This window comes from Myodes glareolus, chromosome 6 (assembly GCF_982192425.1).
Source record: "Myodes glareolus chromosome 6, mMyoGla1.1, whole genome shotgun sequence".
In the NCBI taxonomy this organism is placed as follows: Eukaryota; Metazoa; Chordata; class Mammalia; order Rodentia; family Cricetidae; genus Myodes; species Myodes glareolus.
In genome coordinates, this window is record NC_142031.1 from 91,112,415 (window position 1) to 91,136,376 (window position 23,962).

The window sequence follows — 23,962 nt, forward strand, 5'->3', positions numbered from 1 at the left end:
CCACTCCTTCAGAGTAGAGTGTGTGACTTCCCAGTCTTCTCGAAGAAAAGTTTTCCTTCCTCTTTAGCAGGAAAACCTCCCAAGGGTAATGTCTAAACCCACGGAATCTAAAAAGCTGCCCTAACTAAGTCAGGAAACGAACTCCCTAGGAAAGAAAATGCGCAGCATGACTTGTTGAACACAAGTAAGACAGGGCCGCAACCAAGTCAGGACAAATTAGACCAGCACCACCCGGAACCTCAAAGAGGAAGGTTACGCACGCATTGTTTAGGGCTCAGAGGTAAGGACTTATTTAAAAAGATAGATAGAGACCATCTAGAATGCCAGAAACACAACAGTGAAAACAGGGTTTGGGGCTAAAAGTCCTCACCTCTAACCACCTGCCACCCTATGTTTGCACAAACTGTAAAGGAAGTTATTGACTTTGCATGTGGAAATGGACTGCTTTGAAGAGCAGCTCACAATAGAACAAATAGAAAATCCCACACAAGACATATGTGGAAGGAATGTCTTTATGTGTGCAAAAGGAATTTTTCATACGGTATTTCATAAATGTGTGTGCATGCATATTTGTACTTTTAAAATACCATATGTAATGAAAGCTGTGCATAAATATTTATAAGAATACCTTTATCTAACTATGCCAGTAACATTTAATATTTTTCAATAAATTCATATATAAAATATATACATTAGTGCCAAATGGAACATATATTTTGAAATATGAACCCCTGTAAAACTCTGAGGAATCCGGAGTAGAACCCAGGTATCTGCCAAAGGAAACTTGGGAGCAGTCCTCAGTTGAAGAAAAGAAACAATGCCGGGTCCCTTATCTTCACCGACTGTTTTACTTGTCAAAATTCTGGTATCGCTTCTGCAGTTTTATATTTGACTTCCGACCTCACGGCCATTTAACCTGCCAACTATTATTTTCTTTGAGGCCTTTAACACTCCACCCAAGTATTTTTGCTTTTCCCAGCAGTTGTGTCCGCTTCCTTTTCAGCTTCACCTTAACATCGACAGTGGTTTACGACCAGGGCTTAACGAGAGCACCCCAGTCTAAGGTTTCAGAACGATTCAGGGCAGCCCTGTGATGACCTGAAGCCGACACTGCTTTGGGAAGCCAAAGTCTCCAGAGCGGCTCCCCGTTGTGCCAGGATTTCCAGGCAACCTGAGAGTCCCAGAGTTGGAGCCAGGCCCTGAGCGTGGGATTCCTTCGGGTTCCAGGTCCTTTTCCAGGTCAACCAAGCCGGAGGGGACCTCACCTCCGGAAAAACGCCACCTTTTCCTGTCTCCTACCAGGCGGGCGTAGGGAGAAGGAAGAGACGGTGGCCGATTAAGACAATTAACACGATTCACTGGGTTCCTACTGAGGTTCAGGGACAGAGGGGCGGGACATTGTGAAACCCCGGGCGGGTGACCGACAGGCGCAGGTGTCGCCACGGGCGGAATTTTACGGTCGGGAGCAGCAGCAGCTGCGCCACTCTCGCCGCCTTGGCCGAGCGTCCGGGAGAGCCACCACCCGCTTCCGCAGCTTTAGGTCAATCTCTGAAAGACCTGGAGGGAGGGAGTCACCTCCCTCCGGGCAGGAAAAACCTGCTGCATCTGCGTTTCTCCTGGTCCCGCAGGATCTCAGCCTCCAGCCCCGCGTCCCCTGAGCGCCAGATCCACGCTCCGGGTTTTGGCGACAGCTTGCGAGGGGAGCGAGCTGCACGTTGACAGCACGCGACCCTCCCCTTCCCTCCCGGGAGCTACAGCTGCCTGGGGGTCCTGGGGGAGCTGCGGCCGCGCTGCGGCGACACGATCAGGTGGCCCTTCTTCACCGCAGGTCCCCTCCCACTGCGGCGAAGCCCTGCACTGCTAGGTGGGCTAGGTAGGACAAGGAGAGGCGGGGACACGACGGTGAGCACGAGGGGCCCGGGTGCGGGCGGAGTCCTATTGTCCTCCCGCACCGCACGGGCAGCGTCGCTCCGGGGCCACCTCTTTGAAGAGAGTACCCCGTCACTTTTCTTTGTGCCCGAGAGAGCCCTAGGCGGCTTTGCCTCTTGAGAGAAGCCACATCCCGGGGGAGGTGACAGTGGGCTCCCATTGTCCTCCAAGAGCTCGCGGCCGCGCCTCCTGTCGTGCGGGACTGGGGACAGGTACAGCGGAGGGAGGGTCCCCGGCTGCCAGCACCCTTCTCCCCGCCCTGCCCTCGCCGGCCCCGCCCCGCTCCGGGCCCCGCCCCGCCCCCGCGCCCCGCCCTCGGCAGGTTGAGACCGCGCGTCTGGCCGCCGCGCGCTCAGTGTCGCGGGCACTTCCAACGGCCGCTGGCAGCACAGCAGCGGGCCGCACACCGACAACCCAGTTCCGGGGTCGCTGCCTCCCGGGAGACTCCGCGCACAGTCTCCCGGAGCAGATCGTGCGGTGAACCGTCGCCCCCGACCCCCTCCGGATCTGCTCGCACCGACCAGGACTGCCGCGCCCTCGGGAGGCGACCCTGGCCGACGCCCGGCCCCCGGGCAGAAGTGAGCCTCGGCGACCGCCGGTGAGTGAGTGTGTAACCCAGGCTGCCTCTCCACCTGTGAGTCTGTCCCACCCTCAACCTAAGTTCCCTCCAGCTCGTGCTGGTGTTGGGCTCGGAAGACTTAAAGGGTGCGAGGATAACCTAGGGCACCCCCTTAAGCTGATGTCCAGAGGACCAAACGGTACCTGTAGCAATCCAGGAGGGGATCGGATCGCAGAGCTCTGCCATCCGCGCCGACTTCTTTAGGGTGGGGCGGCAGGCAGCAGGGTCCCCTCCGAGTTAATGACAGCCATTCTGGGCGCCTTTGCGTTTTTCCATCAGAACAAACCGCACTTGGCTACCGCGCCCCTTTAGTGGTGAGTGGTGTTTGCACCAGGGCGGCGCATGTGGGTGCCCAGCGCAGCTCTGCTGTTTCTTTGCTGACAGAGGCAGCGCATTGTAACTGAGGCTCCAACCTGCAGATATGGCAGTTGAATTTTTCTTTTCCTTTTTTGACTGCGGTTTCAGTGTTTGCAAGATCTTTCTTCCTCCTCCCTCTTTTTCTCTTCCTCATCTTCCTCACTAAGTGTCTTGACACAGACATGTGAGGACGAATGGATATGGCCAGTCATTTTTTTCTTTATGAATTATTATACTCCACCCCCTCTCGCCTTTGGGAGGGGAAGGCATGTGTTTCATCTTATAAATAGAAAGTAGCATACTTTTTGGCAGGACCTGTTTTATACTGCACCGTCTAGGAGAGGTCAGTTTAAAAATAAATATGCACTTGAATGTTACATTACCGAGCCGGCTGTGGCACGGACGAGCTGCGCAGACAACAGCATCAAAGCTGGGAGGACATCTGTGTTGAAAGGAGTAAAAGCCCCAGAGTGTAGCCCAGGCTGACAGTCAAGTAACTACATTGTGGTTTTTTTTTTGTTTTTTTTTTTAAAAAGTGAGCGAATTAAAACGAGAGTGGGAAGAGGAATGTCAGTCCTGGACTGGAACAGGAGTCTCTGCAGTCTTGGTGTGTTTGGGGAGCGAGCTGCTGCTGCTGTGTGCAATGTGTGGGGGGCTCTAGGGAGGGAACTGATGGATGTGTTAGGGAGAGAAGATTTTTTTTTTCTTTTCCCCCACCCTGGCAGCGTGTAGCCCTTGCAAAAGTCCTCGAGTTCTGGGAGGGGGATGGAGGAGGGGCACTGGCCTTGAAAATATTAGGAGGGTAGCAGATGTCCCTGCTTTAATAGCAGAGGAGACTTAGGACTTGCCTTTAACATCACAGGGAGAAGCAAACCTCCCCAGGAAACTGCCAGCATGCCCCAGGGGTATCTCTTAAGTTCATTAGAAGACTCCAGCAATGTTCCGACTTATAAAAAGATCTTTCATCTAAAAACCAAACTAGGAAACCCAACTTCTGGACTGTTCTAGAAATCTTCACCATTGTAGTTTGATGAACAGTTCAGATATAAGTATACACAAACACCTTTTTCAGAATGAAGGACTCAGACGTGAGGCAGTTGTGACATATCTAGCTAGCATTGTCAGGTGTGAAATAAACGAGAAAATCTATATTCAAGGAATGGTTGACGGTCCCTCTGGATGTGCCTGGGTTTCCCAATAGCCCCACCTATGGCATGAAACCTTGGGCTGGCAGATAGAATATTTAGAGGGGAGCTCTGGAAGCCTTCTGGGTCCATGGCAGTTTCTGTTTTCCAGCCGTCTCATCTGCTAAAGATTTGCATTCTGAATTCCTCGATTAGAACATGGTGCTGAGGCTGTGGCAGCCCCTGAAGACATGAAGTAAAATGAGCTCCCTCCCACCCCGCTAATCTGAGTCCTGAAATTCTGCCTTGCTTTCGCAGGGGACCTAGGAAGGCAGCTAGAGTAAAGTACGGCTCGTTTTCTTTTTGCTTTTTTATTGCGAACTCAAATGGGATCCAGGACGCATAGAAAGCTGGACCAGGGACTGCAGAACGGCTCCCCAAGCCGGTTGGCCCTGTCTGCTCTCCAGCTTCCCCTTTAGCAAGGTGTTTTGTTTTATGTCTGACATGTTCACAAAAGCTGCCCTTTTCCACTTGTAAAATTCCTGCTATCCAATAGCTTTGGGGATAAAATCGCTTTAACCTATATCACCCTACAGTTTTTAGCCAAGCCGTAAAGTTTTCACAAGCTCTTTGCCCATTAGATGTAGCATTTATCCAATGGGTGGAATACAATTCCTGACCTAAAAAGCCCCCAGGAATACTGTGCTGAATTATTATTAGTGGTAGTAGTAGTATCATTATTATTATTATTATTATTATTATTATTATTATTATTATTATGGCTCTTGCTTCAGTCTGATTTCATATTGGCTCAGTCTATTTTCTTTCTAACTAGAATCCCACAGACCTGTTTTTCTTTTCATTGAATAAGAACATAAAATTGTATTTTTAAACACACCATGTTTCCTGTAGACAAAGTTGAACCATTTGAGACTAGCAGCAGATTTTGTCAGAAACAAAATCTCTTCAGGGTGCAGGTCAGAGAATTCTAACAGGCCGTGTTATGGGAACATCAAAGGTAATTCCAGCATAAAACCTGCTCTAAGCTAAGCTAAGCTCTCTTCCCGTTGCCTGCATTACCTCCTTTATTTCTAAATCATTCCAGAAAGAAGGTGTGTTAGATCCGCATTGTAGTGTAGGTGTAGTGACTGAAAACAGGCCAGTTAGCTGCTTGCCCCAATGCCCACAACTAAACATTAAAGAGTGTACCTAAATAGGGGTGTGCCTGAGGGGCTAAGTCTACGTAGAAGTTGGTGCCTTTTTGAGTTTAGGGACTGGGAAAGCCTGAAGTTATTAACTTGGTGTCAGTCTGCCTAGGCACATTGCTTGGATCTTGCATACTGTGCTTGTGGGATGCTGGACAAATGACTTGTCTTAGATGATGCTCTCATATAACTCCATGGCCAGTCTTTTAGATTGGTGGGGTACTTAGTCTCCAGATGAGAACTTAGGCGCTGAAGTGTTCTGTAATTTGGTCAAGGTTGCACAGCTAAGCAGAAGAACAGGGTTTGAACTCAGGTATGTTTGACCTAGTACTGAAGAACACACCTCCATTGTCTGGGAGGAAGGGTCGGGGAGCTATTAAATATGATTACTGCTATGGCTTTTGGCCTCTGGATAGGAGCTCATTTTATATTATTCTATCTCACCATATCACCACTCAGAGGAAGTAATTGCCAGCCTTAGGGAATACGACTTGAATTACTTAATTATTAAGGGTGGCTCAGTCTTGCATGTGGTGACTTTGTTCGGCAGAACTAGCATGGAACTGCTAGAATTGGTCTAAGCAATTTATACTATAACTAGAGAGATGTACTAGGTGACAATATGGGACTCTGACCCCAGACAGTCACGCCCCAGCTACGAACAAGGCATTCCAACACCCAGAAATGAATCCCCCCCCCCCCCCCCCCCGCACGTAGGCCATGTCCTTGGATCAGTCAGAAGTAACAGGGCTAAAGAACCAGGCCTGGTAAGACATTATACCCAGGAGGCCTGGCTTGCAGCCCCTGGCCCTCAGTGGATATTCAGAGCCTTACCCTGAGAGGTCCAGAGTAGTCAGGAACTACAGGAGGTTGGACAGGAAAGCCCTGAACTCTGTCCTTGGCAGAAGGGGCCTGTGACAGCGGTGCACACGCCCTGGATGCTGCTGACAGTTGTCTGGTGTGAAAGATAGAGTGAAGAGGCCTAATGTACCCTTGCTCAGGACAGTCCTAGCCCCTGCTGCTCATCGGAAGTCGGTCCCCAGGACAAGGTCTGGAAATTGCCCCGGAGTTGGGGCTGTCCAACTTGATCTGAATTTTCTCTCTTCCTGCTCTCTTCCTTTAAAGACGACAAAACAAAACAACATCCTGAAAACTATGACAAGAAACTAGCCAAATTTACAGCAAGTAGCAGCTAATCAGGGAAGGGTTTTTGTTGTTTTCTCTTAAAAAAAAATAATGTTTTCTTTGGCCTCAGTGTACTTCAGTGACAACTTTTGCCAGAGTGGAGTGACAACAGCGAGTGACAGGGCTCTGGTGGAAAAGCAGCTTTTAACTCTGACTGGATGGCTGTATAATAGAAACAGGAAAATGACGGTTATTGTGTTGTGGTTTGGTTTTGCTTCTTGTCTTGATTTTGATTTTTGTTTTCTCATTTTTCCTCTTTCTTTCTTTCTTTCTTTTTCGAGATAGGGTCTCATAGCTTAGGCAGGCCTCAAACTCCCCAGCTGCTGCTGCTGTTCTTGTTCTTCTTGTTCTTCTTCTTCTTCTTCTTCTTCTTCTTCTTCTTCTTCTTCTTCTTCTTCTTCTTCTTCTTCTTCTTCTTCTTCTTCTTCTTCTTCTTCCTCTTCTTCCTCTTCTTCCTCTTCTTCCTCTTCTTCCTCCTCCTCCTCCCCCCCCCCCTCCTCCTTCTCCTTCACCTTCTCCTTCTTTTAGAGACAGGGTTTCTCTGTAGCTTTGGAGCCTGTCCTGGAACTCGCTCTGTAGACCAGACTGGCCCCGAACTCACAGAGATCTGCCTGTCTCTGCCTCCTGAGTGCTGGGATCAAAGTCGTGCAACCACCATTGCCCTACTTGTCTTGATTTTTGAAGTAGGGCTTTTATAACCCAGGCTGATCTTGAATGCTTAATCCTTCTGCCTCAGCCTCCTGAATCCTGAAATTATATGCAAGTCCCCCAGTACCCAGCAGCCTCCACCCTGTCACCCCAATAAAAGACAACTCCTAAGAAGCCAAACTATTTATGGAAGCTGATGAGTCCCACCATGAGTTTGTATGGCTGTTACTGCTGGCCTAAATGATTAGTTCACAATAGAACTCTGAAGCGGGGAGTTAAAAACAAAAGATATTTTGTGATTTGAAATCTGTTTGCATGTTTCAGAAAGTTAGGACTGGCCTTCCAGCCTTGGGCTCTTTATTAAACAGCATTGCAATGGTCACATTCCTACAGTGACCCGATGGGGTGACGCATAAAGCATTCCTGAAGACTCAGAAAGCTCAGGAAGAGCTCTGTGGTAAGCCATTTGATGATGTCCTCTTCCTGCCGGATGCTGCAGAGTCCCTGCTACACAGGTGTGCAGTGCCCCTCTCTGTGGAGAGAGAACCCCTCCTCCGACTCAGGTTGTTTGGCCCTCACAGAGGCTGCAGGACTATGGTAGAAAGCTCACTCTGAGGCGCACCAAGTGACAGTTGTACAGACTTCCGCACCTTGCAGCCTGCCCTGCTGCAGGCAGTCCAGGAATAGAGCTGGAAGAACATGCCGGAAGGATGCTGGCAAATCAATGGTGTGGTTCCGTTCGGTAAAAACTAACCCAGATTTACCTGGGGACAATCAAAATGTAGCAAGGACTGGATCTGAAAACAGGTTGGTATCTGGTGTGGATCTGAACATTGTGATCCTGGCCTCTCTCGGAGTCTGTTTTCCCATCTCTAACAGGATTTGGTGTTAGGTGAGCTCAGATCATCCCTAGCTCTAGATTTCGGTAAGCCAGGAGCCACATGACCTGTTAGCAGAGCCTGTCCTGCTAATAATAAAGAGTGGCCTTGGGCTGGAGAAGAGCAGTTCTCGCCCAAGGAGCCAGAGCAGGCTGGAGGGAAGGACTTCAAAGGCAGGCGTCTGTTTGGACAGCTTACACATTTGGGAATCTGTCTTGTTCTGGTGACGTCCTGAAGGTCATATTTATAGACACAGTTTGTCAATGATAGATCTCTGTCATGAGTCTAGTTGAGAAAGACCAGTACTTTTCAAATACATCACCCTCATTTAGGCTGCCCTCATTTTTAAAACAAAGACATTTCTGGTGGGATCTGGTTTGGTCATTTGGGAATGTATTTGATTTTTCCCCCTTTATTTAATTTTTGTCTAGGGTCAGTTCAGTCTGAAAACATTGATTTTTTTTTTTAATCCCAGCAGGAGTGGAGGCCATACATTTTGGGGTGGTCAGCTGTTCCCAAGGCAGATGCTCCCCTTCTCCAGGTGGCTTCTATTCTCATGTGAAGAAATGGGAGGGGCAGCCAGCTCTAAATTCCTATAATTATCATTCTTTTTTCTTTTCTGGGGCATGTCATAGTATCCTGGGATTTCTTCTGTGTGGTACTTACTGCATTTCAAATGATCTTTTAAAAATATTCATTCATTTATTTTTTGAGAGAGGGTCTTGTGTATCCCAGGCTGGCTTAGAACTAACTCACAACCCCGTTCCTCCACTCCCTGAGTGCTGAGATTGCGAGAAGGAACGGTGGTAGCAATAATTCATTAATTCCTATGCCTGCCTAATTAAGCTGTCTGGAGGCAGAGACTGAGCCTGCTTTATCTAAGCATTCTCATTTCCCCAGTGAAGCTATCAAGTGGACAATTTAATCCCAGCCATACCATCCAACTCTTCCTCTAGCATCTTGTCAGTTGTTAAGAAGTTATTATCACTTGTCTAGCTTATTAAAGTCATTTTTTTCTTGGCTATAGAACATTCAAATTCAAGGGGAGGTGGCCTGGTGGCCGTGTGGCAGCTATGCCATCTGAGGATGCTATGGGAACTGGGGAGCCTGCACCAGAACATTTCTGGAGAACAGCTGAGAACTGGCAGCCTCCACCGAGGCTTCTTTTGCCCTGGGGACTGGGATGCCCAGATGTCCACTGAGAGCACCGGCTGCTTGGAGTTCCTGTCACTGTCACAGGCCGTGCCACAGCCTGTGAACCATTTACCCGAGACTGTGCTCACTTCTCCTCGGCACACTGTGTCATTTCTGTGGCCTCCTTTTCCAGAGCAGCACCTGGAACTGCACAGGTTTTCCTGGCTGATAGTTGTTGATGACTGTGTGAGGAGCCAGCCTTGGGCTAGGTGACTGTACTCAAACTGCACAAGCTGAGCCACCGGGGTCTCTCTAGGAGGTCATAGCACCAAACTAGGCATGGTTTCAGGTATCTTTGGAGTGAAATGTTTTCTGGTCATGCTGAGCTGGGTTTTGGTGGGAAGCTTGGTCATGCTGGTGGCTTTTATTCTAGATCCTTCATGAAGGACCCCTTAACCCAGTGACTCACCTGGGAGGAGGAGATTGCTACCACCAGCCTGGTGGGACACACCAGGTCTCAACTGCTGTGTATGGACTCAAAACAGGGATTGTTTCATGTTCAGTTTTGTCTTGAGTGGAAAGTTTGACACCATTTGGAAGACTTTACACTTTAGTTAAAACAGTCAGTTAGGAGACCAGATTCTAAAATTTAAAAGAAATAAAATTGGAAGAAACTTCTGTAACAGTTATTCTTGGTTGTCATCTTGATTATATCTGGAATTAAACAAAGCAGCTGCCTATCCTTTGGATTGGGGTTCATTCTTACAATCCTTTGCCAGGTGTGCCATCCTGGCACCATGTGTTTCCAGTTTGCAGAGGAGGAAGCTCAGATCTTAAGAGGAAGTCACTGGCATTGATTAGCACCATGATACCAGGAACGGGGGCAGAAATGGTATGAACTGGTAGAAAGTCATCTAGAACACCATATAACATGGGGTCTCCAGATAGGGCGCAGCAGAGCAGGCTGTGGAAAAGTCTCATGCTGCTTGGGGTCTGTGCAGGGAGCCTCCAAGGGCTTTAGCTTTTTCAGCCAGCACCTCCAAATGTCAGCTCACAAGGAAGCTTGTGGTAAGCTAATGCCCAGGTCTGTTTTTATAAGAGCTGCCAGCCACATCCTGCCTCTTTCTGCACTTACGTGATTATGTAATTAGCCTTAACCCAGATGCAGGACTTCCTACTTATTCATTTGATTCCTGTTGACTTCATCCTGCCCCTACTCAAGTCTTTTAAGGTAATTTTATACCCCAGTCTGCCATTGACACATGGAGGGATCCTTGTGGGTCCCGTGTTGTCTAGAGATGAATGCAGCTGCTATGTCCTTCAAGTCATGTGTCCTAGCATCAAAATTCTCTTTAGGTTTTGCCAAAATCAGTTTCATATGTACATTACCCCCTAGCAGCTCTCACCAAAGAAGCAAAGAAACAGGGTTCTGCATGAACTTGCCAGTGCCTGCTTAGCTGTGTTTCTCAATTTCCCTAAAAATAGATGCAATAGTCAACAAGGAGTCTCATCCCTTTTGTGAAAACAATTTGACCGTGTGTTTTTAACCGCTCACTATAGTTTCTCAAAGGCTCTACAAAGTGACCGGATGGAGACAGGTATTTTCTAGGCCTTAGGCACCCGTCCTCCTTAAATCCTGGACTCTGCTCTCACGCAAAGTGCAGTCCTTCCTGCGGCCATTGCCTGCTCCACTCGGGCTCCCCTTTGCTATAGAATGCCCGTTGTGGTTTGCTGAGAGTTCCTCATATGCTATTAGGCCACATAAGCCAAGCTCTCCTGAACTAATTTCCTTCTAAGAGGAAAGAGTAGCAAGGTGGGCTCATCGTTTCAACAGGATCTTACTCTTGGACCTGAGTGTAACTGCAAGAGTTGAGTGGTCCAAGAGAGTCCCACTCTGCAGTCATGGGTAGAAGCCATTTCCCCTTTAAACATCACTTTCACAAATATTTGCTCTCTTTAGCACCTTCTATGAGTGAGATAGTTCGTTCTCGTGGCTGACAGCCTAATGGGGGTGCTGGGCAAGGAAGCAGTAACTACAGTACAGTGTGATAGTTGGTGACGTCAAATGCCTGCCGAAGCTAAGGAGCTCCAGAGGCCTTGACAACTGGGAAGAACTGTGCTGCAGGGCTGGGCAGCTCCTCGATTTGCCCATGTGGTCACGGGCTAACCTATCTCCAGACTGTAAGGGTGGGCCTGGCCCTAAAGGGTTTTAAGATGATGAGGGGATTCTAGGTAATAAGATAGGAGGCAAATGCACAACAGAGCGGTGGCGGGGGGGCGGAGGGGGGGGGACACATGACGAGTGAGGAGACCCCGCTGATGGGACTTTGGACTTGGCAGGAGGCTGTGCCTGGGGAGAAGTTGAACAACAGCTGGGTTTTGGCATTTACAAAGAGAAGAAAGTGCAGGATGCCCTCACCATGGGCAGACAGAGGGAGGAAAGATGGAATTGCCCAGGAAAGCAAAGTAGGGGACCCCAGAATGCAGGAGAGAAAACTAGAACTTCTCAAATTCTCTGAAAAGAGCCACTGTTTTTGCACAGTGAGATCTGTGCTCGGACCCCACACATTAAGTTCAACAGTGTACAACCCCCAGACCTATCAGGAGCCAATTCAGTGAGAAAACAAAACATCAACCTTATGTTTCGTTGCTATGGCAATGTTTCTAAGAGCTTACTTTTGATTTCTTTACCTGCACACCAGCCCTGGTCCGTGGATGACTTTAAGTGGTTCTGGTCTAGGCTTACGTAGGTATGTGTGACCTGAAGTTTTACTCTGAAAGTTATCATCAGAAGTGGTAGTTGAAGCCATGTGTAGGGTGTGATTGAGGAGCTGGGGTGGACAACAATCCCCTCGCCCTGTAGAGATACAGGCTTCTAAAGCAGGCGCTCAAACCCTTTCAGTAAGCGGTCAGTTGATAGTTCATGCTTTGAGGGCCCACTGCATTCTTTGCCCAGCTGTCATTGCTGACCTTATAGAGCAATGACAATGCTGTGGTCTCCCAGCTTCAGTTCTATCGAGGCTCAAGGCCTGATCGTTATTTCTTTGAGGGACTATTCTAGGAAATAGAGGGCATTCAGTAGAATTCTTGTCTTGTGTCCATGAGGTTCCACTAACCAATCCCGTATCTTCCACCTAGGGTTGTGGTATCAAAAATATCTGCAGATGTTTGTTACATGTTACTTGCTGTGGGTGCAAAACTACTGCCCATAGAGAATGGCTGGTCTGAGGGGAGCGCAAAAACAAATGCCTGTTCTTGGGGGTGTTCCAATAAAACTTTATTTACCAAAACAGGTACGGGCCTAGATCTGGCTCACCTATTGTGGGCTCTTGACATAACAGATGGGCAGAAAGAAAATTAGAGATTAGATAGTGAAAGCTGAGGGGCTTCTGTTAGTGGCCAGCATATAAAAAGACTCAACCGTAGCTCTCGTTTCTAGCACCACGGCTCACCTTACTCCTGAGATAGGCCTAAAAACCACAAAACCAGAAAACAGGAAAATAACAAATGACGTAAGTGCTACACAATACCTAAGACCACCTCCAGGTCACACAGCAGTGGAGCAGGATTACGTGAGGTGAGTTTGGGAAAACTTCTTCCAGGAAGGAAGTGACTGGGAAGCAGGTCTTAGAGGATGTTGTGAATAGCGCTTGATGGTGAGAAGGTGCGGAGGACATTCCACAAGGAACACAGAATCTTTGGTCTCAGAAACTGGGGAGGGGAGTAAAGTGTGAGCAGTGACGGAGGAAGCCATTGTCCCCGTGCAGTTGAGCCCGAGACTGCGTGCTGTCACGTGCATGCGCTTCCTCTGGGAAAAGAATTAACAGCATTGGATATTTTCTAAGAACAGGATGTTTGTTTTCTTTCCTTGAGGCTCAGAGGTTTTCTTGTTGCTTTAAATTTTTAATCTTTTGACCTTAACCACAAAGTCAAATTCCTTTTGAGATTATTTTTCATAATAGCGAAAACACTAAGAAGTTGTAGCCAGCTAGAGCTGCCAGGGCGAGTGCACAGGCCTTTTCCACACATTCTGGGTGTCTGGCAAGGTCAGGTTTGTGTCTTCTGATCGTTGCTGCTGCGATCTCAAGGCATCCTTCCTTCTGGTGCTGCTGGACTTAGGGGAGAGATAGTTTCAGTTGGTAGATGTCACGTTATCAAATCAACAGTCCAGATGTGGAAGAAATTCTCGCTCCTGCTGATTGACCCGAAACATGGACTTAGTTCAAGACTGTTTCCTAGATGGTGTGGTCTAAGTATTCCATGAGCTAAAACCTGCCTGGGCCACAGCAAGCGCGTGTCTGTCTGTTAGCTATTACATTTCTAAATTCTTTAGAGAGCCAGGCATTTCAGATTTGCCTCATCTACAGAGTAATTTGCACGGCGGGTTGCTTTCTTGGAGCCAATCAACCTGTCTCTTGTGTTGGAAAAATCAAATTGGTTATGGATTGATTATTTCCAAATTTGGAGTTTTCTGTGTGCCATGTGATTGTTGTAGGAGACGGGACGATAAATAAGACCCATTTTGTGCTTATAGAAGAGTGTTCAGCCTAGTTAGAGCATGCGTGCCTTCATTCAACTATGTGCATACAGTCAGTGTATGATTAACCTAGGGGAGTCTTCTGTAGAGGTGGGTGACAGTGGAGAGGATGCGATACAGAGAAGCCTGTTATAACCCATCAGGGAGCGTGTGTGACTATGGACAGCCCCAACATCTTAGGAGGATCGCTCGGAAATCCACTATTGTGGGAAATCCACTATTGTGGGAAATCCACTATTGTGGCCCCCAAACGAGTTTTCAGAATGCACAACTTGAGGATGTAGCACCACAGCAAAGCTTTGCCTCTCTGTAGTGCCCTGAAGTGTCCACAGTCGGAATTCCTCGTCACCTGGCAACCTATTTTGCATCACTTCTGATACTACTGTCAGAACTGGAGTTTGGCACAGGCAACTGATGATGTAATGCTAGCAGGGTTTGGGCACCTAGGCAGTCTTGGGAGATTGTGGCTTTGGGGCAAAGGTTGTAAGGACTGGACAGTGCTGAAAACAAGAGGCTCAAAATTCTCTCTGTATTGACACTGCCCTTGTGTCATCATAGACTGAGTGGATCCATTAGTTATGGAGCATGTGAGCAGCTCATAGTAATGGCCTTGTGGATTCCTACTTGTCAAACCAGAGTGCCTGCTGGCTGCTTCTGGCCAGCACTGAGGCTAAATCCCTGTAAAATCAGTCATGCAAAATGAATCAGGCATGAGACAACTTGCCCTCGGCTTGCCTTGTTATAACTCTCAGAAATCAATGTCCATATAGGCTGCCCTTGTAACTTACTTTTTATAAGGAAAAGACTCCCTAATGGGCTCTCTTCACAAGTCTTAGTACCTTGGGAGGTGGGCGTCCTGTCATTTAGGTTTGCTTTTTAAAAAACCTTTCAAATAGTGCAATTAAGTCCTGTAAATGTAAGGAGTGTACGTAAATTAGCAGTGAGTCTCCCACGCGGTTTTTGTGGGTCCCCGTATAATTGGGGTTGTAAAAGGAAAGTAAATATAAGCTGTTGTTTAATCATAAGTGAGAAGCCCATTTATAAATAATTGAAGGTGGCTGTCTCAGACGTTCTGAGTGGTCCATAAAATACAGCCTACTCAGTCTGGCAGGGGTGTGCAGGGCAGAGCTCAGCAGTTAGGAACTTGGGGCTCACAGTCTTGCAGTATGCTGGTCTGTCCTCAGTTTAGGAACCATGGGCAGGAGATAAGACTCTAAAGATAGAAAAAGCATTTTATCTTCTGGTGGGTGGAGTAGAACAGGCCAGAAATATGAAAGGCATGCCCTTTAGGATGCTGTTGCAGAGTTCTCTGTGCTTGGATTATTTTCCCCTTTAAGCTCAGTGTTGAATGTCTAATGCCAAGATTCTTCTCTCTGTGAATTTTGAAATTCTTTCCTGGGAGAAACCCCCTGCTAGGTTTGCAAAAGGACTGGCCTGAGAAGCGGCTTTGTAGCAAGGCTTAGGTTTCCCCTTACCAAAGGTTGACTAGTCATTAGCAAGTGAGAACCTCGCTGTGTTAGCACAGCAAGCCTTTTCAGGGGCCTGTCTGTGGGCCTGTTTATGGGGAGTTTCACACTCCCATGGAACCGCGGGGAAATTAGTGAGTGTGGGAGGGAGGGTTAACACCGTACAGGCTCCTTCGGGGAGGCTCTGGGTACAGACTCCTCCCCTGTGAGGTCCTTGTTCTTTAGAGTATACATTGTCCACTCTCCACCCCCTCTGGCAGCCCCCTGAGCTCCCGGCTGTAGAAGTCAAGACTGTGTCCTGATATTTTCTGCTTAGTTGCTCTAGAGCCCTCCCTGAACAAGTTAATCTCTTTTTCATTACAATGAAATGAAGCCTTCAGATCACTGAAGATTAGTGTTTCCTTAGTTTTCTTTTAGCTGTTGGAGTGTTCTGTCACCTTCCTCGGTTCAGCTCCAGTTGCCCTCCTCAGAACACGCAGAAACATGTTCCAGGTAGCCCTTCTGCTTCCAAAGAGTCGAGCCCAGAGACCAGGGCAGTTCGGGAGTTTCGAGTGCGATGGTGGGACAGCGGAGTTGCTGCCTTCTCCTCCCAGTTGGTGGCAGAGAGATTTATGCAGAAGATGCTCGGGTTGGGAAAAAGGTGGAGGGTGGTTATCCCAGCATGCTTCCTGAGATTGTTGGTATAGACAGGAAAGAGTAACTTATGTTTTTGCTTTTTAACATGCCGATGGTGGTGCTGTTGCTGGGTGCTAGGGGAGGGCTTGTGGTCACTGTGCTGGGGCAAAAGGGCGAAAGGGAGATACAATCAGAATTTGGGCATGGGAACATGGCTTGGTGATTAGTGCCTGAACCCTGGGCCCCACACCAAGTGCACGTGGGGAAAGAAGTTGGGATGCCCTTGAATGATGTGTAATGAAGTCAGAAAGGGGAGTTTGAGTTCCAACTCACGTCCTACAAGGAAAGGAAAAGAGCAAGTCCCTCAGGAAGACAGCACCCTCTGCTCACACAACCTGCCCTTGTTTTCTTGGGTGTGTTTTGAATTAACATTGTAACCTACTTTTCAGGATGTAGAACTTTTTTTTTTGTATCCTTTCTCCCAACTAAGGATGAATCTAAAAATAACTAGTAGACAAACCAAGCATTCCTTTCTTAAAATAAATGGATTTCCCCCACTAAAATTTCAACTTCTTTGTTCTTTGAAGCACCTAGTAAATTGACAGATTGACAGTACTCTCAATCCTGAGTGATTCAGGAACTGATTTCCCAGTCAGTAATTTGTTTCTTATAACCCTTGCCCCCCCAATACTTGCTGTCTGCTTACTTATTTTGATATGTGTATTAGTCAGGGTTCTCTAGAGTCAAAGAACTTATGAAATGACTCTCTCGCTCTTTCATTCAGTATATATAAGGGGAATTTATTGGGATGACTCACAGTCTTCAGCCAGCTAATACAACAATGACTGGCTGTTAATGGAAAGTCCAAGAATCTAGTAGTTGCTCAGTCTCACCAGGCTGGTGTCTCAGCTGGGCTTCTGCATATTCTGGAAACCCGAAGAGGTAGGCTCCAATGCCAGTGAGGGAGTGTGTGTGCTAGCAAGGTGAGGGCAAGCAAGCAATAAACAAAGGCTTCTTTCTTCTATGTCCTTATACAGTATTAAGTGTGTCTTCCTTCCTCAAGATCTAGATCAAACGTCCGTCTTCCTACCTCAAAAGTCAGAACTACATGTGGATTCACCCACTTAAAACCAAGCAGAAAATCTCGTCATGGGTGTGCACATCATTTCTGGATTCTAGTTCATCCTAGATGTAGTCAAGTTGACAACCAAGTCCATCTCATCACAGTATGTGTAGCATTATTTTGTTTGCCAAAAGAATGACAGAGGGAATAGATGATAAAGATCCCTGACCTAGCGGGGAAGCTAGTTGGTTGGTGCCAGCACGTGCCAGGCCTCAAGGCAAGAGAATAACCACAAGTCGCAGCCTGCCTGGACTACATAGTGAGTTCTAGGATAGCTTGGGCTACAGAGTGAGACACTATTTCCAAGAAATTAGATAAAATGAAAGAAAACAAAGCAGGACATTGTTATACATATCTATGACCCCAACAGAATGGAAGCTAAAACAGAGGTTTGGTTATGAAACCTTCTCATCCTCCCTTCCCCAAAAAATTAGCAGTGAAGAAATGCTTCAGTTTCTTCCATAATCAAATTATTACTGCTGTGGTTTTTTAAAAAAAATATTGTTTGCCATATATGCCTAAGGTAGTCACAAGAACATAAATAGAATTACCTAGACTCATACAGGAATGACAACCCTGCCGTCTGCCTTCCCTATCAGAGGTGTGCCTTTACTATCCCCTATGATCTTATTCTGGGTCTTGACATCTGTCTTAGAGTTTTTGTTGCTCTAAGGAGTCACCATGACAACAGGAACTCTTATAAAGGAAAACATTTAATTGGGGTGGCTTACAGTTTCAGAGGTTTAGTTCATTATCATCATGGTGGGGCATGGGGGCATGCAGGCAGACTTGGTACTGACTACATCTTGATCAGAAAGCAACAGGAAGTAAACTGAGACACTGTGTATACTTGAGCATAGAAGACCTCGAAGCCCACCCCCAGAATAACACATTCCCTCCAACAAAGTCACACTTCCTAATAGTGCCACTCTCTATAAGCTTACGAGGGCCAATTACATCCAAGCTATCACAATGTCCTTGGATTTCTCACAGGTACCTGCAAGTAGGAGCATGTCTGTCAGAAGCTGCATATCCTCTGTCTTTTGAAGACAGAATGTCTAATTGCTGGCTGGGAGCTGGGCCTTTTGTTGGCAGAGCTTCTCTTGCCAGTGCCCAGAGTGTTTGTCTTCTAAGAAATATAACTTCCCAGATGAATACTATCAACTCCCATCATAGAAAAGAAGGAAAACTATGGTCTATCTCTATGAGAATGCAATCATGTAGACTTCAGATTTCAGACTCAAGGGATGGGTGTTTGAGAACAGTATGTGTTCTTTCTGTCTTTAAAAGATCAGGTAGAGTGCACAAATGCTCTGGAGAGCTGGAGACACTGGAGGTTGAACAGCGAGTTCTTGATGGAAGGAAATGGGGAAAGATACGGAGAGGTAGCCCAATGCGATGCCAGTGCCCAGCACCCTCAGTGTTGGCTGAGCCAGTTCGTGCTGGCAGTGGGATGTTGACTGAAGCACAATGACAAACTCTGATCATGGGGCACCTGGATTTTGCCAGACCTAAGTACCATGTGCAAAATTGGCTCTCTAAGCCAGTGTCTGAGTACTACACATTTCTTTGTTGTATTTTTGTTGTTAAAATAGCCAGTTTGTTCACATGGCTCAGAAACCTGAAATCACAATGTTCCCTTTCTACCTGGGTCTCTTTCCATTTGCTTTTGCTCTCTGAGGACACTCACCACTGTTAGTTTCTTACGTGTTTTATAGATGAACAAGCTGATGCAGTTAGGTTACAGACTTCACTTCTGCACCTGCCTTTTCTTCCTTTGAACATGTACATCCCTGAGCTCTTTGCCTATGGCTGTATTAAACGTTTCTTTCCTTCTTAGATGCAAGTACTACTAACTTGAGTGGCTGGACCATCTGTACTGATCTGTAGGTTGTTTCCAACTCTTAGCTATTACAAATGCTTGATTGGATAGCCTGTGCACAGAATGTCCCATATCTTTAAGTGAACTGAGCCCCTGTATATGGAACCTGAGTCCAAGGGCATATGATTTGCCACCTGGAAAGACATCATCCAGTTGCCCTGGATGGAGGCTAGGGCTGTTCACACTCCTACTGTCATGTGGGCAGAGCCTTTTCTCCATCCTTCTTGGCTCTGCATGCATTTATGTCTCCACCAGGCTCTGGAATGCCGTCCCTTGGTAACCAGGGAGCTAAATTCTCAGAGAATGTGTTTTCTAAATGTCTTCCCACCTCAGACTGGGAGCTGGCCTCCTGGTTGAGTCTGCCACTCCTGGCAGGGTGACAAAGTGCCCCAGTAGTGTCTCATTTGTAAATGGGGGCATTTAGTGTTCTAGCAGGAGTCTCTTGGATTCTTGTGAGTGGGAGAGTGAAGCATTGTGGGAACATAGAGAGGCCCTCAGAAAATACCACTTCTTTCTAGGGAAGACTCTAGCTGTGTAAGATGTAGCAGAAGTACTGTCCAAAGAACCAAGAGCCTGGAAAGGGAAAGTAGATCCACTAGCTGATAAGCAGGGTTGGGAGGATTTATGGATCGCAGGAGAGGACACAAGAGAAAGGACTGCGTCAGAGCTACTGGGTGCTGCCTAACACTGTACTCTTTTAAATGGGAGAGTCCAACATCCCCTGTTTAAAAATCAAAACACCCTTTCATTGTATGTGACAGCTGTTAGGCCTGGCACATGGTGTCTGGCATCTTACTCTCTGTGCTTATGTAGCCTTGTCACAGCCCCCTCCCTGTCCCTGTCCTCCCCTGCCCCACCCCCCACCCCCGGTATCTCTGGTCTCTTTTTGTCTTCTTCCCACCAACATAAACCCCAGCATTTACCAAGCCAAGGGAACCTCTGACTAAAAGGCCACAATGTCTGTAGCCAGGCAGGGACTGCTTTAAGAAGTCCAACCAGGAAGCCTTCCTTGGTACTGAACACCCCTCCCTCAGAGAGGAGCAAGTACTTCTTCTCTGTCTCCTCCCCACAATGCCCTGCCTTTGTTCTTTTGCAGAATGACTGTGAGTGACCCTGACAGAGGCAGAGAACTGATCTCTGGTGTTCTGGAATACCCTGCCCTAGGTACTTCTATAACTTGGCCTTCTACAACCTAAGCAGGCCTCAGGCGGGCATCAATGACAGCTGCTGTCCTGGTCTTGAGTGCTGATAATACTGTCCCAGGGAGGGCTCTTCCCGGGTGGTGCCTACCACCTCCTGGGGCAGGAACGTGTCACTGAGGCCCTAGATTGGGGTTTTGTGCTGTTTACCTATCAGGTCTTCCAGGGGTTCAGCTTTTTGTGTTTGTAGGTTTTGTGAGATAGGGCCTCAAGTGCACCTTAGAATGGTTTTGAACTAGTCCAGGATGACCTTGAAGTCACAGCCCTCCTGCCTCGCCTCTCTAGTGCTGACCTTACAGGTATTTACCACCATACCCTCTATGTGAGGGTTCACCTTTGTTATTGAGACAAGACCCAAAGCAGCGCTGAATAAGAACATCAGGACCCGAGTCCTTGTATGTTTGGTAGCTCTGTGATCAGCATACTCTTTAGTAAACCTGTTGCCTCCTCCTCATACACAAAGCCAAGTGGGGCTGGGTGTCTTTTCCTTGTCCTTCTCTGCCTTCTCAGGCCTGGGAGACTAGATAGCACGCCAGTGCTTGCTGGATAAGTCAATTCCCAGACAGAGTGAGCTGTTAACCTCTGCCAGTGGGTGGTGGAGCCCAGCCCTTGTCACCTGTCACTGATAAGTGAATTTAAAACTCTTGCTGAAAGGAGAGAAATATGGAACAGATGTAGAGGGCCTCCAGCTGCTAAGCAAATGTGACTGTCTTCAAGCCATCGTCTGACCCAGTCTCGGTGCCAGGGGACGGGGAGGGGAAGCGGGTGAGAGAAGGCAATTTTAGCTTCTCAGCATCAGCTCCTGGGGTAGGTGGGATGGAGGGGGATTTTCCAAAGGTACGTTTCACATCAGCAAGGGAGGAGCTGACATGCCTGGACCTTCTTTCAAACCACTCTTCCCTGCCGTGCTGGTTTGAACAATTTACCTGCCTTGGTAGCCACTTACTTTAAGTCATGGTTTCTGTGGGTGTCTGGGCAGGGTTTTGAGCCCAGGCCTCACTGGGATGTGACCAAATTCTGGGCCAGAGTTCTGTGTCTCATCAGAGGCTAGCTGTGGTAAATAGATTTCTACCTCCAAACCAGCAAGGGAGCTTGACCCAGTGCGTGGGCATATGTTAGCACCCCTACCCTCACTAGCTTTGTTCTCACCCTCTTCCCACCCCTCCCTTACTTTACTCTCTTCTTCTTTCTGCTTCCCACTCTTCAGCTCAGAAGGGATCTTCTGTAATGTTACCTAACCAGGGAGTGACCGCCGCCATAATTCTTTGGATAGAAGCAGACCGCAGTTGGACCTGTGAAGGCATTAACACCAGGAAGCGGCATTGGAATGCTGCAGAGAGAGAGAGAGAGAGAGAGAGAGAGAGAGAGAGAGAGAGAGAGAGAAAGAGAACTCGCCTTATAGAGATGCTCCCTAGGAACCTCAGGGGCAGCTAGACTTCTTATGAACGGTCACAGTGTGCTGTGCTTCCTCTGAAATGGAGTAGTTCTTTCTCTTTCATCCCAGGATACTGTCAAATCCTGGAGTCCTTGGTGGCTCAGCATTCTGTGACATCCTCCTAGACCAGCAACGTGTTTGTACCCTGCCCTTACCCTTAGTCTCATCTCCCCATTTGTAAGAATGCATTCGAGTGAGGTTTTCTTGGACCATTATATAATAGTCAATGTCGATTATTAAATGATAATTTCCAGCTTCCTTCCTGTTAGTCATTTAATTTCATTTGTGTGCAGAACTCAGCAACAAATCACTGTCAGTCTTGTTAATATGCATTCAGAGCAAAGAAAATACAGTTTTAGAACTGACCCAGTCGGTCCTATGTTGATGGCAATTTTGTTGTTGCTTTGTTTTGTATTTTTTTATTTCTTGTGTGTGTGTGAGTGCCCTCATGTATATATGTGTGCCTGCATGTATGTATGTGTGTCACTACATGCATGCCTACTACCATGGAGATCAGAAGATAGATTCCCCTGGAAGTGTAGTTACAGACAGGTGTGAGCCTCCCTGTGGGTGCGAGGATCTGAACCCAGGTCTCCTAAAAGAATAGCAAGCTCTTCTAACTGCTGACCCATGTCTCTAGTCACTTGACAGCAGTTTTTAGAAGAGAGAGAAACTACCATCTTAGAACCATGGCCATGTTTATAAAGTACTGATGTTTATAAGTTTAAGGGCTAAGTACCCCCTTTTCTGTTTTCCCCTGAGCTAAGACCAACATTAGCAACTCTTTCCTGAGAGTAATGTTCTTATCACAGTTAGGGGAAGCAAATAAGTTGGGCTTTAGATGCAAAGTGGTCTTGCCGTTATTCTGGACACTGGGATAATAAATTCCTGGGGAATGGTAGGCCTGAGTGGACCTAAAGGGTGGGCGATCCCAACCTGCTTTGGTTTCTTTTCCAGGTTTCCCTGTGCTGTGGAAGGAACTAGATGATGTAACCAGCTCTGCAGGAAGACGCACATGGTTTTACACTGAGCAAGCGCTCTCAGATCCTGTGTTAGTTCAGAGTTACTCGAGAAAGAAAATAATGTGACGGTTGTTATCAGAGAGGCTTTTCTGGAAGTGTGGGATACCCGTGAAAAAGACTGCCTTTCCCCATCTGCGAAGTGGACATTCTTAGACTCCAAAATGCCAGCCAAGACCCCAATTTACCTGAAAGCCGCGAACAACAAGAAGGGAAAGAAATTTAAACTGAGGGACATCCTGTCCCCTGATATGATCAGTCCTCCCTTGGGGGACTTCCGTCACACCATCCACATCGGCAAAGAGGGCCAGCATGATGTCTTCGGAGACATTTCCTTCCTTCAAGGGAACTATGAGCTCTTGCCTGGAAACCAAGAAAAAACACACTCTGGCCAGTTCCCTGGGCATAATGACTTCTTCCGGGCCAACAGCACCTCAGACTCAATGTTCACAGAAACGCCCTCCCCAGTGCTCAAAAATGCCATCTCTCTCCCAACCATCGGAGGATCCCAGGCTCTCATGCTGCCCTTATTGTCACCAGTGACATTTAACTCCAAGCAGGAGTCCTTTGGGCGTCCTAAGTTGCCAAGGCTCAGCTGTGAGCCTGTCATGGAAGAGAAAGTTCAGGAGAAAAGTAGTCTGTTGGACAACGGGAGAGTCCACCAGGGAGACACCTCGTGGGGTTCCAGTGGGTCTGCGTCTCAGTCCAGCCAGGGCAGGGACAGCCACTCCTCCAGCCTGTCTGAACAGTACTCCGACTGGCCCGCGGAGGACATGTTTGAGCATCCCGCCTCCTGCGAGCTCATGAAGTCAAAGACTAAATCAGAGGACTCCCTCTCTGACCTGACAGGCTCCCTGCTCTCGCTGCAGCTGGATCTGGGGCCCTCACTTTTGGATGAGGTCCTGAATGTCATGGATAAAAATAAGTAACCTGGAGTCAGCTCTTTTCCTTTGGAGTAAGAGGTACCAAAATAAGCAGAAAACAAAAACTCAGCTAACCACAACTGATGGAAAGAGCTGCCTGGCTGGGTTTTTGCAGCCGCGTGATGCATTTTCTAAAATAACGTTCCTGTTCCTACGAAATATTTTTTTAACCACCTTGCCCTGTTTGCAAAAACAATTTTGAAAACAATAATTTTAAAAAATTTAAAAAAAAAAAACCTGTCCTGGCAAAAAGAGAGAGGAAGTGAGTCAGAGCTCATTTCAGTGGGCATGGCTGGTGCTCGGCTCAGTTGTGTTTGTTTGCAGGCACGCGGAAATCCAGGCGCTTGAAAAGGGCTGGGTCATGGGTCTCTCCAAGGCGCTTGACAGCATGTTGTGAGAAGGAAATCAAAACTCGCTTCACACCTAAGCCTTCTTTTTTCCTAGACTCTTTTGTATATTGTATCCTTTGGGCTCACCATAGCGAATTCTCCAGTGTTAAGATTTTACTGTTTTCATATTCAAACAACCTTAAGGGACCGGGGTTTTTTTCTTGTGATTCTTATATACCCCTGTATATTATTTCCATGTTCCAGAAGTTTGACTGTCAGCTACATGTTGGTAAAAACAAGCAAGGTGTTACTGTAACTAAGTTATTTTTAAAGTTGAAATATATTTTTATGTGCA

At 47.3% G+C, this 23,962-nt stretch overlaps 1 protein-coding gene and 1 long non-coding RNA gene across 3 annotated transcripts in view; one reads left to right on the plus strand and one right to left on the minus strand.

Moving 5' to 3' along the window:
* Positions 1-3,066, minus strand: part of LOC146894339 (uncharacterized) — a 92,890-nt gene extending 89,824 nt beyond the window's left edge. The window contains exon 1 of the long non-coding RNA XR_015002403.2: positions 2,692-3,066. This is a non-coding gene — a long non-coding RNA (uncharacterized LOC146894339). The remainder of the gene's footprint in view (positions 1-2,691) is intronic.
* On the plus strand, positions 1,700-23,962 carry Cdc42ep3 (CDC42 effector protein 3). 2 transcript variants are annotated; one of them, XM_048416200.3, is made up of 2 exons: positions 1,700-2,527; positions 22,294-23,962. In XM_048416200.3, exon 2 carries the CDS (start codon positions 22,520-22,522, stop codon positions 23,282-23,284), a length of 765 nt encoding a protein of 254 aa, XP_048272157.1. In that variant the 5' UTR covers positions 1,700-2,527; positions 22,294-22,519; the 3' UTR covers positions 23,285-23,962. The 2 variants fall into 2 exon arrangements, with proteins under 2 accessions (XP_048272157.1, XP_048272158.1); XM_048416201.3 differs by lacking the exon at positions 1,700-2,527 and adding an exon at positions 2,665-2,687.

Excerpts from the sequence above, each read along its gene's own strand:
- Cdc42ep3 (XM_048416200.3), top strand. The coding sequence starts at position 22,520 with ATGCCAGCCAAGACCCCAATTTACCTGAAAGCCGCGAACAACAAGAAG.